Genomic DNA, 18,632 nt, shown 5'->3' with positions numbered 1-18,632 from the left:
ACCAGAGGATTTGCCCTTTCCTCAGTTAATCATATAAAGTAGCTGATCACTTCAGTCATGTCAGGAATTTTAGTAGGTCAGCAATAGAGTGGAGCTGTAGTGAACTAATTAATTAAACTTCTGATTTTTTCTGATTTGTGGCCTCCCTGGATTTTTGCTTTAAGCCTGACAGATCTTGGATTCTTCAGTAAGTAAATACAGTGAGATATTCAGTTTAGTCTTTCAGATATTTGAGTTCAGCTCTTTCAGCTCTCAGCCCTTGCAGCTTTAGAATAATTTAAAATTTTTTTTAAAAGGGGGAAAAAAGTATCAGAAAAAAAAAGTATGGCAAATGTAAGAGGAGCCCAAGTATGTATTCACTATAGTTATACTTTCTTAATGGAAATTTGTTGCATAAGGACTCAAATATTGCAAGTGATTTCACTTTTCCTGGCTCAGCCCAAGTGCTTCTTGGGGATGGCACTACTGGGTTTTTTTTTTTTATTGTGAGTCTGGAGTATGTCCTCTGCTTTAAAAGTTTTCTCCCTCAGGCAGTAGTTATTTAGCTTCCTGCCTTTTTTTTTTTTTTTTTTTTTTTTTTTTTTTTTGGCTTTCTCCCTTATTGAGTTTCAAAATTTGGTAAATGTCTTGAGGAGGAGACCTGAGGTTATGGGCCCCTCTGTCTAATGGGACTTGATTTGTTATCAGTGCCATGAATTGTGAAGGAGACTTCACTCTGCTTTTCCGACTCAGTTCTTCATTCTCCTATACTGTCCTGATACTAAGAAAATGTCCTGTGGGGAGAATTGGCTTGGCATTCTGCTAGATTTCACTCCATCATGTCAGCCCATGATTTCATCAAAAGCTCTGGTGATTTCTCTTTCCCAGTGGTGTATGTCTGCCTACACTCAGTCCCTGACCATAATCTCCAAAATGCCCCTCTCTAGCATATTAGATGATACTGTTTCTTCATTGCTTCCATAGCTCTGTAATTTCTTTTAACTCTGATTTTTATAATTTATTTAATTTTATTTGCTTGTTGCAGCAGGAATGATGATGACCTATGGTGACGTACTACCTCCTACCTGGAAGTGGAAGTCCTATTGAGATTACCTTTAATTTTAATGATTACTAGCTTCCTACTTAGAGTTCTTACATTTTTTATTACATTTACTATTAGGTATTTGATGTTTGTGATCATATTATAAATGGCATATTTTTAGCCAAAAAAAGGTAGTGGATTTTTAAAAATTTTATATCATATCTGGCAAGTTTCCTAAAAACTTATTTATATTCTAATGAGCTATGTTTAGATTGTTTTGGATTTTCTTTGTACTTAATTATATCAAATATGAACAGGACAATATTTCTACCTTTCTACCTCTTGTTTCTTTTTCCTGACTGCTAAATACCATTTAAGACCTTAACTAAAGTTGAACAGAAATGGTAAGAATTGGCATCCTTATTTTGTTACTAATCTCACAGTGAACATTTTCTGTGTTTCAGTATAAATAAGATGGATGGTCACTGTAAAGTTTTTTGTGGTTTCCCATTGCTGTGAGTTTTCATCTACGTAATTACTGAGTTTTATCAAATGCTTTATTTGACTATGCTTAATATGTTTTCTCCTTTATTTTATTGGTATAGTGAATCATATTGATTGACTTTTGAGTGTTAACTCACCTTGCATTCCAGGAGTAAACCATCTTGGTAGGAATTCACATACATACAACATTTCGTTTTGGATTTTGTTTAGGATTCTTGCTTTCATATTCATAAAGGAGATGGTCTATCTTCTTTTCTCCTAATTGTCTTTTTTAGTTAGTTAATAGTAGGCAGAGGGTAGAAATTCAAAAGTTCTTCTGTTTTATGATATAACTGTTACTCTAAAATAATGTTACTCTATTTAAAAAATAACCTTTTATTATATTTTATTTTATTTATTTTATTTATTTGAGAGAGAGTAAGTGTGTGAGCAGGGGGAGGGGCAGATGGAGAGAGAGAGAGAGAATCTCAAGCAAAGTTCAAGCCTATGACCTGAGCCCGAATTGAGTCACATGCTTAAATAACTGAGCCATCCAGATACCTCAGTAACTTCTTATTTTTGAGTAATTTTAGATCTACAGAAAAGATACAAAAATAATACAGTTCCCTATACCCATCTCCCTGCTTGTCCTGTTAACATCTACATTACCATAGTGTACATTTGTCAAAATTAAGAAGCCAACATCTGTATGTTACTATTAATTACACTCCAGATTTTATTTATGTTTCACATTTTTTCCACCAATAGCCTTTTTTTTGTTCCAAGACCCAATATATATCACCATTCCCTTTAGTTAGCTGTCAGGTCTCTTTAATATCCTCTTATCAGTGATAGTTAATTCCTCATTCCTTCCTTGTTTTTCATGATTTTGACAGTTTTGAGGAATATTGGTCAGATATTCTGTTGAATGTCCCTCAGTCTGGGTTTGACTGATGTTTTTCTCGTGACTGACTGGAATTATGGATTTTGGCAAAGAATATCATAAAAAGGAAATCCCCACCTCTTTATATCATAGCAGAGATTATGTGACATCCACATGACAACATTGGTGATGTGAACCTTCATCACTTGAATAATATAGTGTTTGCTATGTTTCTCCACTGTAACGTTACTATTTAATCCCTCTTTATTTCTCTGTTCTTTGGAATCTAGTTAAAAAGTCCAGCCCATACTCAAGGGAAAAGGGATTAATCTTCACCTCCTTGAATGGGGAGTTATCACATATTTTTTGGAATTCTTTTGTAAACAAGATTTGTCTCCTTTCATTTTTTATTTATTCAATCATTTATTCTGTTTTACTATCGTCTGAAATCTTAATATATGATTATAGTCTTACAAACCTCTGGTTCTTCCCACTGACAACTTTTTGAGGCAAGTCTTCATTTCTTATCTACTTTTGTACACTCTATGCATTTAGCATAGTCCCTTAATTTATAGTAGGCTTCTAGTAGTTTCTTAAAAATGATTATATTTTTTACTTCCAACTGAAAAGTACCATTTCCTCAGCAAAATTTATACTAACATTCTGAATTGAAATTTCAAGTAGATTTTAAAATGAATAAACTCCTGCATGATTGCAGTATAATAAGTATTTAAGATAGCAAAGGGTACTGCAGAAATAACCATTTGAGATTGATGTATCTCCACAAAATATTCCTTGAAGCTACCTTTGGAAAGAGATTACAGTATTTGATAAGCCATGGATATGACCTGTTGTGTCTTTTTTCTTTTTTGTTCAGATCATCAGAGGGGATTAAGGCCCCATTTTCTGCCTTCCCTGGAAAATTGTCATCTGATGCAGTCACTCAGATAACAACAGAAAGTCCAGGAAAAACCATGTTTTCATCTGAGATTTTTATTAATACCAAAGATCGTGGACTTGCAATTTCAGAGCCCAGTACCCAGAAGCTGGGCAAAGGTCCTGTGAAGTTTGCCTCATCATCTTCAGTCCAGCAGATTACTCATCCTCATGGCACAGATGGTGAGAGAATGTGATTACATTTTAGATCATATTACCAACTTTTATATGTAATGATCTCAGAAATTTGTGAGGAGGTCTTTCTAGTCAGAAAACCTAATTTTAATTTTAAACATTAGGATCCACATGATTCTATCTATGTTTTTGTATACATAGCTAAGAAAGGAATGTGATCATGTTTTTTATTTAATTTCTAGTGGAGTTAACAATTTATGTGGAACTCATGCTTGTGTTTGACCTATTTTTATCTTATAATACTTAATGAATTAGTTCTTGAAAACTTAAAGACTATGGAGGTCTGGTTTTAGGTGGGCAGGTGAATTATTGTTATCTTGTATTATATTAAATGTTACATATTGTAAGAAATAGATGCAAAATTATGTAATTGTGCAAACATGATACCAGTCTGTTTCTTGCTTATAAAACCATGACCCAAGGACCCAGGCAGACTGAAGCTCTCCTGTCTTCAAAACACAGAATCCACAATTACTTCCGATTCACCATCACAGTCAACTAGAAGGGACAAAAAAAAGTATAGAGAAGCACACGTGCTAGGCCTAGAAGTGGTTCAGATCACTTTCTATTAGCTAGGAAATGGTTTAGCTGTGATTTTAAGAATAAAGAAGTAGATTTTTATGAATAACTAGCAGTCTCTACCCTAAGATCTACATTTAGAGTGTTCCTATGCTATTGTGACAGTTGTATTTCAATTGTGCTTATACTATGTAACATTCAAAATAGAGCATGTTATTTTCTTTTTCAGAACAGTAACAGGAAAATTAATAATTAAGTTCCCATTCCTTCCTCAAATGAGAGTGGGAACTTTAAATTACTAATTTTAAAGAATTTAATAGTTTGCACAAGTCTACTCAAAATATTATTTTCAGTTTTCCTCCTTATGCAAAAAAAGGTTATCTGTCTTTAGGTAAAGACGGGATATACCTACATATATAAAGAAAATTTCTTGGTTCAGCATTTAACTTTGACTGAATTTAATTAGTTTATTTGTTTATCCTTTTTTTTTTTTAAGATTTTATTTATTTATTCATGAGAGACACACAGAGAGAGAGGCAGAGACACAGGCAGAGGGAGAAGTAGACTCCATGCAGGGAACCCGATGTGGGACTCGATCCTAGGACTCCAGGACCACACCCTGGACCGAAGGCAGTTGCTAAACCGCTGAGCCACCCAGGCATCCCCTGAATGAATTTAATTTAAACGAATACATTTGTATGTTAAGATGGTTATAATTCTTATACATTTTTATGGTGAAATTAAAAAAACCCAAATCTAAAGTTCACAAGTATCACAAAGAACATCTTTATATGTCAGTTACCTAGTGCCATACTGATACTGTAAAACCACCTCAAAAATCTCAGTGCTTTGTGAAAACAGACGTTTGCCTTTTTTCACTCAGGGGTTTTGTTGGTCATTTGGAGTTGGGCTGTTTTATATGCCTTGTTCTGATGCCACCCAGATGTCCCAAAATATTATTATTATTTTTTAAGATTTTATTTATTTATTCATGAGAGACACAGAGAGAAAGAGGCAGAGACGTAGGCAGAGGGAGAAGCAGGCTCCATGCAGGGAGCCCGATGTGGGACTTGATCCCGGACTCCAGGATCATGCCCTGAGCCAAAGGCAGCTGCTCAACCACTGAGCCACCCAGATGTACCCCAAAATATTATTTTTAATACTGTGTATTAAAAAGTAAAATTTTGTGATTTTTTTTGTATGAAAACATTTTAACTAACAAAGAATAGTAAGTTAAACACATGACTGTTCAATACTCAGAATTAACAAATTCAGACTAATATACTATATGTATATATTTGGTTCTATTTCAAAAGTTTTATAAATTTTTCAAAAGTTTATAAATTTTATAGTTGTTTTCTTTCTCTAGTCTTCTTTTTTTCCTTTCCCAAGAATAGTATTTGCTGTGTAGTCACTTCTTCCCCCATAGGAGTCAGTCCAAAGTAACTTTAGTATTGCATCTAAACATAAAGTTGTAAAGAATTTTGAAAAGCCATTTATCTGTTTCAGAATTCTCTATTTCTATATGTCAGCCATTCTTGCTCTGTGGGTCCATTGTAATTCTGCTCAATTATTATTGGTTTTTTTTTGCAGCCTTTCAATTAAGTGGTAAATTTAACCAATACTATCAAGCTTAATATACAACTGGTAGAGGAAGAAAATTAATAAATCAATATTCTAACAATGACTACTATATGACCAAAAAGAACTGAAGGCTGCACCCTATTTTTTTTGTTGTTTAAAATTTCCCCTTGTATACACTTACTACTTTGAAACAGACATTTTAGAAAATATTTTAGCAGCTAGTATTTTTTAAAACAAACTATAAATGATATATTTTTTTCACTCTCTAGTCAGAGAATTTACCTGAGGTGGGGCAGCAGGGAAAATGGATATGCTATAAACAGGAAAATCTTTATTCACTGAATTCTTTATAATTGAAAATTTAACTCTGCTTTAAATTTTCAACATTATGAGAAGGGTTAAATACATTTAATCTATAGTAAAGCCCTATAAAATGTAAAGACAGGAAATAAAATGAATGTTTTGTTATAAATGCAAAGTAGAAACACTGAATTCCATACTATACATAGCATATGTAGACAGCTATGTAAACACATAAGCCAGAGGGAAAGGACACATAGGAAATATATTAAAATATTAATAATAGTTATCTTCGAGTGGTAAGACTATCTTTTTTACTTTTATGTATTTCTTTTTTTTTAATATTGAGGATAATTAGCATGTCTACATAATTGAGTATTTTAACTTCTAAGTATGATATATCCATTTTTCTATTTTTTTTAATTTTACTCATCAACATTTTGCAGTTTTCAGTAAAGAAATCTTTCCTTACATGTACTCATTAGGTATTTGATATATTTTTTATTTGTTTCATGACATTGTAAACGGTATTTTTTCCTATGTGGTTTTTGCTGGTGTGTAGAAATATATATTAGCATGGAATAGATTGCTAAAAAACTCACCTCAGTGAGGCCTACCCTACCATCTGTTTAAATGGCATCCTGCCCCGATTTCTCCAATAGTTTTACTAATACCCCTCAGCACATTCTAATTGTCTTTTTCATATAATTGTGACTTATTAAAATACTAATTTATTCATTTAATATGTTAGTTGTTTCCTGTATACCTCCTTCCTCTAGAATGCTAGCTCTTCTTAAAGGCAGGGATATTTTTCTATTTTAGTTCACTGATATATCCCAAGAATCTTTTTTTTTTTTATTTCGAAGTTTATTTATTTATTTACTTTATTTATTTATTTAAGTAATCTCCACATTTCCAATAGCTCGAACTTACAACGCCAAGATCAAGTTACATGTTCTTCTAATTCAATCAGCCAGGCACCCTGATATATTCCAAGAATCTTACACATTGCTTGGCACATGAAAGGCACTCAATATTTATTTAGTGAATTAATAAATGTTTTATTATTAATTGTTCTGATTTTTATCTCCTTAGCCCAGCCTTCACTGTTGCCGTATAAACCTCCTGGTAGTACAAAGATGTACTATGTTCCAGAATTAAGACAAATTCCTCCATCTTTGGATTCCAAATCAGACACTACCGTTGAGAGCTCACACTCAGGTACTCTGCATAAATTATTCAGAATTTTATTTTTTGAAATTTTATTTGTGAATTGGCTGGTTGATTCTAGAAGGACATAATAAAAGCTCAGTGATATTTAATCCTTCAGTAAAGTATGGATCCACTCATGCCTCAGTCTCTGGTTCAGAAAAGTGAGTTTTTTGGCAAGATGTATTATGTATATGTAAACATTTAATAAGTATTTAATGAAGAAAATTATATGGATAATGGTTTAGATTAGTGGACTCCATTTTAGACAAAGGTTTCCAAGTTTTTTCTGTTCACAGTGCCTATGGAGTTTTTTCTCCTCATTATGTAGAATACATAAAAACACAAGAAGTGTTTTTTCAAACAGCTGTAAGTTATTAAGATATAAATACTTATTGTTTTGATCTAACAACTTAATGCTTTTAGTTTTGGGTTTTGAAAGAAAATATCTTACTTTGTTCATAACTAACCATAGTTACTTACTAATGAGATCTGTGCAGGTGTTAAAGCACTTCTCAAACTCTGAGATGAAATTTTACACAACCGCAGTTATTTGCAGCTTTTACTGTAGAAACTGTCAAAAATCTAGCTTTGCAAAGATACAGAAGCTTTGAATGTGGCATTATCTCATATTGAAACTTTAAACTACTCTGAGCTAGTAGCTTGTATACTGTATAATAGATACCAATTATCACTGTTGTTTCCTTAGAATTTTTAAATATCCCACCGCACCCTATGAGATCACCACAGGAGAAGTGCAGATTTAGAAAATGATATAGCACCCCATACAGGAACTGAATAAATATTTCCTGTGGGGATTTTAAGATAAGAATACTGACTTGGTATGGTGTCAGGTTTTGATTTTTGGGATAACATTTTGAGTGGTCCACAAGAGACGACTTGGTTCAGTTTAGATATGAATTTATTTTTCATTATTTGTCAATAGACATCTTTATATGTGTAGAAATTGCACACAAACAACAAATTTTACCTAGTTTTAGGCAGATTTTTTTTTTAACTTTAAGAGGACCAGACAAGTATCTAATGGTAATAACTAAGAGTGCCTGGTATAACTGCTTCTAATTCCCCACTAGGATGCTACTGGAAAAAAAAAAAAAAAAAAGAACCATAAAAATGCTCAATTCTAGAATTAATTATTAAGTCTATAACCAGGAACTAAAATAAATATCCACTATGTGCAAGGCTATGATTTTAAAAACAAATTAATGGGGATTTATTACTGGGTTGCAAAAGTGGTTCAGTATTTACAAATGAATCAGTGAGATGCAGCACATTAAGAAAACAACAGAACGATGTGATCATTTTCAATAGATGTAGAGAAAACATTTGATAATGTACAGCATCCATTCATGTTAAAAACAAAGTGGGTTTAGAGGGAATATACCTCAACATAATAAAGGACATTAAAAAACCCACAGCTAAGATCATCCTAAATGGGGAAAAGCTTTTCCTCTGGGGTCAGAAACAAGATAGGGATGTCCCACTCTCCCCAATTTAATTCAGCATAGTACTGGAAGTCCTAGCCACAGCAATCAGACAACTAAAAGACATAAAAACCATCCAAATTGGCAAAGAAGCAAAACTTTCACTAAAACAATAAGATACCTTGGAATCAACCTAACCAAAGAGTTGAAAGACTTGTACTCTGAAAAATATAAAACACCAGTGAAAGAAATTGAAGATGACACAAAGAAATGGAAAGCTGTTCCATGCTCATGGATTGGAAGAATAAATGTTATTAAAATGTCTATACTACCCAAAGCTGAAAACTTGTATGGAACCACAAAAAAAAACCCAAAATAGCCAAAGCAACCTTGCAAAAGAAAAAGTTAGACACATCACAATTCCAGACTTCAAGTTATATTACAAAGCTATAAAAATCAAAACAGTATGGTATTGGCACAAAAATAGCCACAGAAATCAATGGAACAAAATAGAAAACCCAGAAATGAACCCTTAATTACGTGGTCACTTAATCTTTGACAAAGCAGGAAAGAATATCCAATGAGAGAAAGACAATCTTTTCAATAAATGATGTTGGGTACACTGGGCAACAACATGCAAAAGAATGAAACTGAACACTTTCTTAAACCATATACAAAAATAAATTCAAAATAGGTTAAAGACCTAAATGTGAGACATAAAAACCTAGAAATCCTAAAAGGGAACATAGACAGTAATTTTTTTCACATCAGCCATACCACCTTCTCTCTGTATATGTGTTCTGAAGCAAGGGAAGCAAAATAAAAAATAAGTTATTAGGACTATATCAAAATAAAAAACTTCTGCACAGGGAGGGAATCAAATCACCAAAACTAAAAGGCGACCTATGGAACAGAAGAAGATATTTGCAAATGACATATCTGATAAAGGGTTAGTATCAGAAATATATAAAGAACTCATAAAACAACACTCCAAAAATGAATAGTCCCAATTAAATTGGGCAAAAGACATGAATAGACATTTTTTCAAAGAAGTAAATGCAGGTGGTCAACAGATATATGAAAAGATGCTCAACATCACTAATCATCAGGGAAATACAAATCAAAACTATAATGAGAGATCACACTTTGTCAGAATAGCTAAAATAACAACACAAGAAAAACCTACTCTGTGTTTAGCTTGGTGGTTGGTCCTTGGGTTACAACTGTGAATTAGAGATATGAGTACTTTCTGGAAGCTTATGGTCTAATGGAGTAAAAGACAGATAAACAGGCAATTACAGTACATGCTGTGATGAGGGAAGTAAAAAAGGGTATGGGGGCATATAGGAGAGATACTTAATCTGGAACAGAGGGTACCAGTGAAGGCTCCTTGAAGGAATGAAATGGCAAAGAGATAGGATATGGTATAGGTGGAATTAAAGCCAAGGAACTGTGGGTTTTCTGACCCTGGATTGAAGGAAAAACACACATTTGGGAAACATAAAATTGAGCATAGCTTGAGATGACATGAAAAGGCATTTTTTTCCCAAGGAGGCATACAAATGGCCAACAGACCTATGAAAAAATGCTCCACATTACTCGGCATCAGGGAAATACAAATCAAAACCATAATGAGATACCACCTCACACCTGTCAGAATGGCTAAAATTAGCAACTCAGAAAACAACAGATGTTGGTGAAGATGTAGAGAAAGGGAAGCACTTTGGTGGGAATGCAAACTGGTGCAGCCACTTTGGTAAGCTGAATGGAGCTTCATCAAAAAGTTAAAAATACTGAAGATCACAGATCATCTGAGAACCCCAAGAGGAAGAATTCCAAGACACCTGTTAGATTCTGAGGTTCCGTGTAGCAGAGAGAGCTTTTGGGAAATAAATGAGAGTTTAAATAAAGGAAACAAGTATACTGGTAAAAAATACAACTGCCCTGTGATCCAGCATTCACACTACTCAGTATTTACCCAAAGAATACAAAAATACTAACTTAAAGGGTTTCATGCACCCAGGTATTTATAGCAGCTGTATCTACAATAGCCAAATTAGGGAAACAGCCCAAGTGTCCATCAATTGATGAACAGGTAAAGAAGAGGTGATATAGAGATGCCTGGGTGCATAGTCATGATCTTGGGGTCCTGGGAGGAAGCCCCATGCTGGGCTCCCTGCTCAGCAAGGAGTCTGCTCCTCCCTCTCCCTCTGCCCTTCTCCCCACTTGTGCTCTCTCAAATAAATAAAATCTTTTTTTAAAAAGAAAAGAACTGATACACACACACACAATGGAACATTACTTAGCCATAAAAAGGAATGAAATCTTGCCATTTGCAACAACATGGATGGAGCTAGAGAGTATTATGCTAAGCAAAATAAGTGAGAAAAACAAACTTCAAAAAATAAAATAAAAACACACTTAATGGGGCAGCCTGGGTGGCTCAGTGGTTTAGCACCGCCTTCAGCCCAGGGCGTGACCCTGGAGACCCAGGATCGAGTCCCACGTCAGGCTCCCTGCATGGAGCCTGCTTCTCCCTCTGCCTGTGTTTCTGGCTCTCTCTCTCTGTGTCTCACGAATAAACATATAAAATCTTAAAACACACACACATACTCTTAATGGAAAAAACATATACACAAACATTTAATGGCTACCAGATAGAAAACAATTGAGTAAGAAAACTTTAATCACTCTTTCACTCTCAGCCCCCAGTAGGAAAAAGTGATCACTTTTTAACTTTCAATCCCTGGTTCAGAAGACAGAAAGAATGTGTATACCAGTAAAATACCTGATCAGATATCTCAATACTTTTTGAGGCCTCCAGTGTCCTGCTATATGTCTGTGTCCCTAAGTCTTTCATCTGGCTGAAGACATTAATTTTGAGAAGAATTGGACAGTGATGGGAGGTGAAAATAATTCAGGGATTGTACATTGCATCCTGAGAAAAATTGTCCCTGTAAATAGAGTACATCAATGTATTGGTGAATATATCGATAAGACAGAGATCCAGATTATTTATTTATTTATTTATTTATTTATTTATTTATTTATATTTGTATATATTTTTTCACCCTTTAGATTGTAGTTTTCATGTTCTCTGAGTGGGGGAGTTGACAATAGGAAAATCCTCTCTTAAACTAGTAGAGCTACTCTAGATGAAAGCCTAGGAATTGTTCTAATAGCTGTTGTCAATTAATATGTCATGCATCTTTAGATAATGAGAAGAATCCAGTTAGTGTTTGGGGTCAAGGGCAAGTCATATACCACTGGTTGCAAATATTTGGACCAAATAGATTTTTCCTTAACTGAGAATGAATAAACATTTGAATTAATGAAATCTGTAAAATATAAACAAGGCAAAGGTAACAGCCCCCCAGAAAGAGATGGGTTAGAATTTACTTATTATGCCTAGTAACATTCTTAAGTAGAACAAGATCCTATGTATATTAGACAGTAATTTCTGAGATGTCTTTTTTGGTAAGTCATTTTATACCTCATACCAGTACTCATTATAGACATTCAAATACTTACACATTAATAATCACTGTATAGTTGCAAAAAGCCATGGGGAGAAAACTAGCTGGGATCTTTTAAAGAAAGTGGAGTTACAGCAGAGAAAATGGTGTAGTAAAGACCTAAGAATTCACCCCTTGATAGAAGCAACAAAAACAATTGGCAAAACTTCAGAAAATGTATCCAAAACTCTGGAGATTAACCAAAGGTTTATAGCAACCCAATGAACATTTATTTAAGAGAAATGGCTAAATCTTGCTAAGAACAATAAGCTTTGTGGCATTTAACTTCCACTAGTCCCATCTCTATACTCAGCTCAGTAATAACCTTGAAAAATATCAGCCTGCTTTCCCAGGACTGGAGGGAGTAAAACAGGGCCACACTTGTTTCAAACTTCATTCCCCCCAAATTGTCAGTATTTGATCTGTCTGGTAGTTCCCTGGAAGATGCCATTCAAGAAACTTGTCTTTATTTAATCTCACTCAGAGCTATCCAGTGTTAAAAGTCTGAGTGTGTGTGTGTGTGTGTGTATGTGTGTAGTTGTGTGTAGGTGAACATGGGGTGTTTTTCAAGAACATTTACAGGCAAGTGTTTTAATGTTATAATGCTGAAATGATAGATAACAATTGAGGCAAACAATAGACTAACCCAAAGCTTAAAGGTAAATCCACGGAAGATGTCCATAGATGTATTGAAAAACTTTGACCTATTCCTGGGGCTCCAGAAGACTGTTTACATGCATATAGGCCTATGTTATTCTCAGGAAAGACCCGAAAATGCCACACCCTTTATCTCTGGTTGTGCTTGAGTCTCTGTGCAAGAAGAAAAGGAAGGCTAAGGCAGAGTTGACAACTGCCTGGCTGAAAGTTGAAGGCATGCCCTGATATGCAGGCAAAGCCCCTTTGTTAATCTTCCAGATTTACTTGTCTTAGGTGTTTAAGGAAATCTTTGTTTAGGCATTAACTGACCACTAAACTACTTGAATTAGAAACTTCAGTAGATTTTATAAAATACATTCAAAGAAGTTACTTAAAAAAAAAAAAACAACATAAAGCAAGAACAGCAAACTTTAAGGAGTGGATGGAATCTGATTTCTGAAATTACCATATCTTGTTATTTAGGATGCTAACTTTTCAACAAAAAATTACAAGCTACAAAATTAAAAACCAAAAAATGTGGTTCATACACAAGAAAATGGCAGTTTAGGAATTGTCTCTGGGGAATACTAGATGTTGGACTCACTACACAAAGACTTAATTAGCTATTTTAAATAATATTCAAAGAACTGAATGAAACCATATCTAAAGAACTAAAGAAGGGTACCTGAGTGGTTCAGTTAGTTAAGGGTCCGACTCTTGATTTTGGCTCAAGTTGTGTTCTCAGGGTCATGAGATCAAGCCCAGCATAAGTCTCTGCATTGGGTGGGGAGCCTGCTTAAGATTCTGTCTCTCCTTCTCCCTCTCCCTTTGCCCCCTACCCCAGCTCCTGTGCTTGCTCACGTGCTCACTCTCTGAAAAAATAAATTAGTAAAAATAACTGAAATAGAATGGTGTCTTAACAAAATAGAGAATATCAATGAAAAAAGTATCTTAACCAAATAGTATCAATGAAAATAGAGTCTTAACCAAATAGAGAATATCAATGAAAAGTTAATTACAAAAAGACATCCAAATAGAAATTTGGGAGTTGGAAAGCACAATAAATAGAATTTAAAATTCACTAGGAAAGCTCAGGATCAGATTTGAGCAGGCAGAAGAATCAGCGAACTTGAAGATATGCCAATTGACATTATTCAGTATGAAAAACACAAAAGCACAGAATTTCAAAATCCCATGGGATACCATCAGGAGTACTGTTTTACAAACAGGATGGGAATTTAGAAGGAGAGACAATGAGACTGAAAAAATATTTGGAGAAGTAATGACCAAAAACTTCCCAAATGTATGGTTACTATTAATCTATATATCTGATAAGCTGAAGGAAACTGAAACAGGATAAACTTAAAGAGATCCATAATTAGACACATCATAATTAAACTGTTAAAAGACAAAGATAATGTTGAAACCAGCAAGAGAGAAGTAATTCATTTTGGGAAAGGGATTCTCAATAAGATTAATAGCTGATATCTCATCAGAAACTTTGGAGGCCAAAGACATTGCAATGATGTATTCAAAGAGCTGAAAGAAAAATTATGAACCAATATGTCTGTATCTAGCAGAACTACCCTTCAAAAATGAAGGAGAAAATAAGACATTCTCAGATAGTTTATTGCTAGCAAACTGACCTATGGGAAATACTAAAGGGATTCTTCAGGATGAAATGAGTGGACACTACCAGTAACTTGAATCCATGTTAAAAAAAATAAACAGCACTGGTAAAGATAACTACACAGGTAAATATTAAAAAAAACAAACAGCATAAATGTGTCTTTGTAATTCTATTTTCTTTCATTCGACTTTAAAGACAAATAGGTAAAAACAATAATAAATCCCTTGTACAAAAATGTATAAAGATAGAACTTGTGAAAATAATAGCATAAAGAGGGGAGGAGACAGGTTTTTGTATACTGTTGAAATTGGTATTCAAATAGATTGTTAATTTATATTAAAATGTGAATGGTAATATCCAAACAACTACTAAGAAAATAACTTAAAAATATATAGTAAAAGACTCACCACAGGAATTAAAATGCTCTACTAGTAAATATTTATTTAACACAATATTATTTAATACAGTAATATTTATTTAATAAATATTTATTTAATATTTATTAGTAGAGGAATCAAAGAACAAAAAAGACAGTACTAGAGAAGTACAAAAACAGAGGAGCTAAACACATTATGTGTTACTATATTAAATGTAAATGAGTTATGCTCCCATTAAAAAGGCAGATTGACAAGGTAGATAAAAAGACATGGTCCAACTGTATGCTTTCTACAAAAAAAAAGTTTCTTTAGTTTCAAAGACAAGCTGATGAGAGTTAAAGGATCTAAAAGGATATGCCATGTAAACAGTAACCAAAGAAGACTAGAATGTTATTAGACACAATAGACTTTAAGATTTATTAGTAAAGATGAAGGTCATTTTGTAATGATTAAAGTGTCAATTGATGAGGAAAATAATTATAAATATATATGCACCTAACAACAGCGTCCTGAATACATAAAGAAAACTGACAAATATTTTTAAATGACACTTTTAAAGAGAGAATTACACAATTCAAACCAGTAGTAAAGGTCACATATTATATAATACCATTTATATGAAATGTCCAGAACAAGCAAATCCATATAGACAAAAAGTAGATCACTGATTGCCAGCAGCTGTTGGGGAGAAGGAAATGGAGTGATTGCTTATATATGTATAGAGTTTCTTTTTGTGGGTGACAAGAATGTCCTGGAATTAAATAGCAGTAGTGGTTATAAATATACTAAAAAGTACTCATTTGTACACTTGTTAAATTGATGGATTTTATGTTATTTGAATTACATTTCAATTTTTAAGAAGGGAGGGACCAGGGACCTTCCAGGAGGATGGCAGAGTAGGAGACTTCTACTCACCTCATCCCACGGATACACCAGATAATACATCAGTGTAAATAATCCAGGAAATAACCCAAACACAGAGCAGACTCTCCACAGCCAATCATAGAAGAAGCCACATGAAAAATGTTAGGAATGGCAAAGACTCAGCCAGGAGCTAAGCTTACCCATAAGACTGACTGTCGGAGGAAGGGACACCACAAGCATGGAGAAGGGAGAGGAGCAGACCCCACACCAGGCACCAGGCATGGGGGACCCACACAGGGAAGATAAATCCCCATAACATTTGGCTTAAAACTTCATGGGTTTTTATAATCACTGTGGCTTAACACAAGGAATTTTAAAAATAATCAGGCTCTAATCCGGGATAGCCAGAGGGCAATAGAAAACTCAGTTCCCGCTTTTAAATGAACAGCACAACAGCCCTTCTGAGATACAGTATAGAAGCAGTAGGGGGAAAAAAAAAAAAAGAAGAAGCAGTAGGGAGAAATGCCTGGAGGTTTTATTAATCTCAGGTGTGCAGTAGGAACAAGGATCTGTAGATTTCTCCAAGAACAAAAGAGCCAGTGCCATTTTTCTTCCTCTTCCTCACCCCCAATCCTAGATACATGCATGTTTGCTGGAGGAAGCACACTCTTCACCTAGCTTTGTTAATAAGATGCCCCACTCTCATGTACCCCTGTGGGTTTGTGCCATCCAAACTGCTCTCGGCAGTTCTCCAAAAGGCTCCGGGTCTTCTCCCACAAGCATACCAGCACATACCAGCTTTGCTAACAGTGTGCCCTGCCCCCACATTCAGATTTGCTCCTTCTGACCCATATTGGCAAGAATCCATCCAAAGTGTCACCAGAAGCAAGACATTGTGCAAGTAGCCCCAACAGTGACCAGGACCACTCCAAGGTGACCTGAGTAGAGATGAAGATAAATACACATAATAAGAGTTCAGCTGTGGCCTGGGAGCAGATATCTGGCAATGCTCACCAACAAAAGCCTCTCAGAAAACACAGGGAAAGCACCATGCAACTACAGCTCTAACAAACCTCTAGTCTTACCCAGTTCAACCACAAGGTAGCCCCAGACTGACCCACTACAGGCAAAGAGACCCATTGTAGCTGACTGGACTAAAGGCAAACGTGGCTTAACCACAGTAGTAGGACACATGCAGGAGATACCCCTGAAGCACCCAGTTTCCGGTGAATAGGGACATTGCATTGCATGGCACTACAGGACCTCTTCTTCATAAGGCCACTACTTTGAAGAACAGGAGATGTAGCTGACTTTTCTAACACAGAGAAACACAGAAAAAATGAGATAGAGGACTATGTCCCAAATCAAAGAATAGGATAAAATCACAGCAAGAGGGGATCCCTGGGTGGCTTAGCGGTTTAATGCCTGCCTTTGGCCCAGGGCACGATCCTGGAGTCCCAGGATCGAGTACCGGGTCGGGCTCCCGGCATGGAGCCTGCTTCTCCCTCCTCCTGTGTCTCTGCCTCTGTCTCTCTCTCTCTCTCTCTCTCTCTCTCTCTCTCTCTCTGTCTATCATAAACAAATAAATAAATCTTAAGAAAAAAATCACAGCAAGAGAGCTAAACAAAATGGAGATAAGCAGTATGCATGATAGAAAATGTAAAGTAATGGTAATAAAGATATTCGCTGGACTTGAGAAAAGAGTGGCAGATCTCAATGAGATCCTCAACAAAGAAAATATAAAAAGGAATCGATCATTGATGAAGAACTCAATAACTGAAATTTAAAATACACCGGAGAGAATACATAGTAGACTAGAGAACACAGAAGAATTGATCAGTGAGCTAGAAGACAGAGTAATAGAAAGCAATCAAGCTGAACAGGATATAGGAAAAAAAGTCAACGAGAATAGGCTAGGGGAACCTAGTGATGCTATTAAGCATAATAACATTCACATTACATTATAGGGCTCCCAGAGGGAGGAGAAAGGGAGCAGAAAATTTATTCAAAGAATTAATGGCTGAAAACTTCTCGAATCTGGGGAAGAAAACAGAAATCCAGATCCTAAATGTAAGAAATAACAAAATAGGTATTTATTGGGGAAATTATATAATTCAAAAACTTATGGACCCAAGGACATATTTGTTAAGCAATATGACAGCAAAGAGACATTTTCACAAATGCACAGGAACTTGAAAACATACTCTGCCTTCATACTTTCTGTTTAATTAAGTTTAAAATTTTAATTCCAAAAAAAAATATTTTAATTCCAGTGTAACAAATACTACAGATTTAAGAAGACTGAAATATACCAAGTGTATTTTCTAACTATGATGATAAAAAAACTAAAGATCAACAATAAACCTGGAAAATCTACAATGTAAATATTTAATATGTAAATATTAACACACTACTGCACAAGCAGTGAGCCAAATAAATCAAATGGCAAATCAAAGTATGTCTCAAAACAAAAGAAAAAGACAATATTCCAAAACCTAAGGGAGGTTGCAAAAGCAGATGTTAGAGTGAAATTTATGCCATAAATGTATTAAGGGAAAAAGTTCAAATAACATTACACCTCAAGAAACTGGAAAAAAAGAAAAAATGTAGCTGCAATTTAGTAAAGGAAGGAAAGAACAAAGAAAAATAAAAAATAAGTAAAATAGAGACCAGAGTAAACAATAGCATAACATTGAAAGTAATGACCATATTTTAAAAAAGAAAAGCCAAACAACAAAATTGACAAGCTTTAACTATATCAACTCAGCAAAGAAAGACTCAAAAACCAAGATAAGAAATGGAAGAGAAAATAATACAGCAGATAACCACAGAAATACAGTTTGAAAACAGATTATTATAAACAGTTATATACAAACAAATCAGATAACTTAGAAAACAAAACCAGGTAGTTCCTAAAAATGCACAAATTACCAAGATTGCATCATGAATCTTGAATCCAAGAAGTAGGAAATTTCTTAGACTAATAACAAGAATGAAAGTTACATTAGGAATAAAAAAAATCTCCCCTCACAGAA

General features: G+C 34.5%; 1 protein-coding gene across 1 annotated transcript in view; it reads left to right on the top strand.

The window, feature by feature from the left end:
- Positions 1-18,632, top strand: part of ALMS1 (ALMS1 centrosome and basal body associated protein) — a 215,567-nt gene that overhangs the window by 125,159 nt on the left and 71,776 nt on the right. The window contains exons 14-15 of the mRNA XM_038561747.1: positions 3,265-3,506; positions 7,017-7,142. Coding sequence (XP_038417675.1) covers positions 3,265-3,506; positions 7,017-7,142 — 368 coding nt within the window. The remainder of the gene's footprint in view (positions 1-3,264; positions 3,507-7,016; positions 7,143-18,632) is intronic.

Source organism: Canis lupus, chromosome 17 (genome assembly GCF_011100685.1).
Source record: "Canis lupus familiaris isolate Mischka breed German Shepherd chromosome 17, alternate assembly UU_Cfam_GSD_1.0, whole genome shotgun sequence".
NCBI lineage: Eukaryota > Metazoa > Chordata > Mammalia > Carnivora > Canidae > Canis > Canis lupus.
This window is presented reverse-complemented; position numbering and strand designations above follow the sequence as displayed.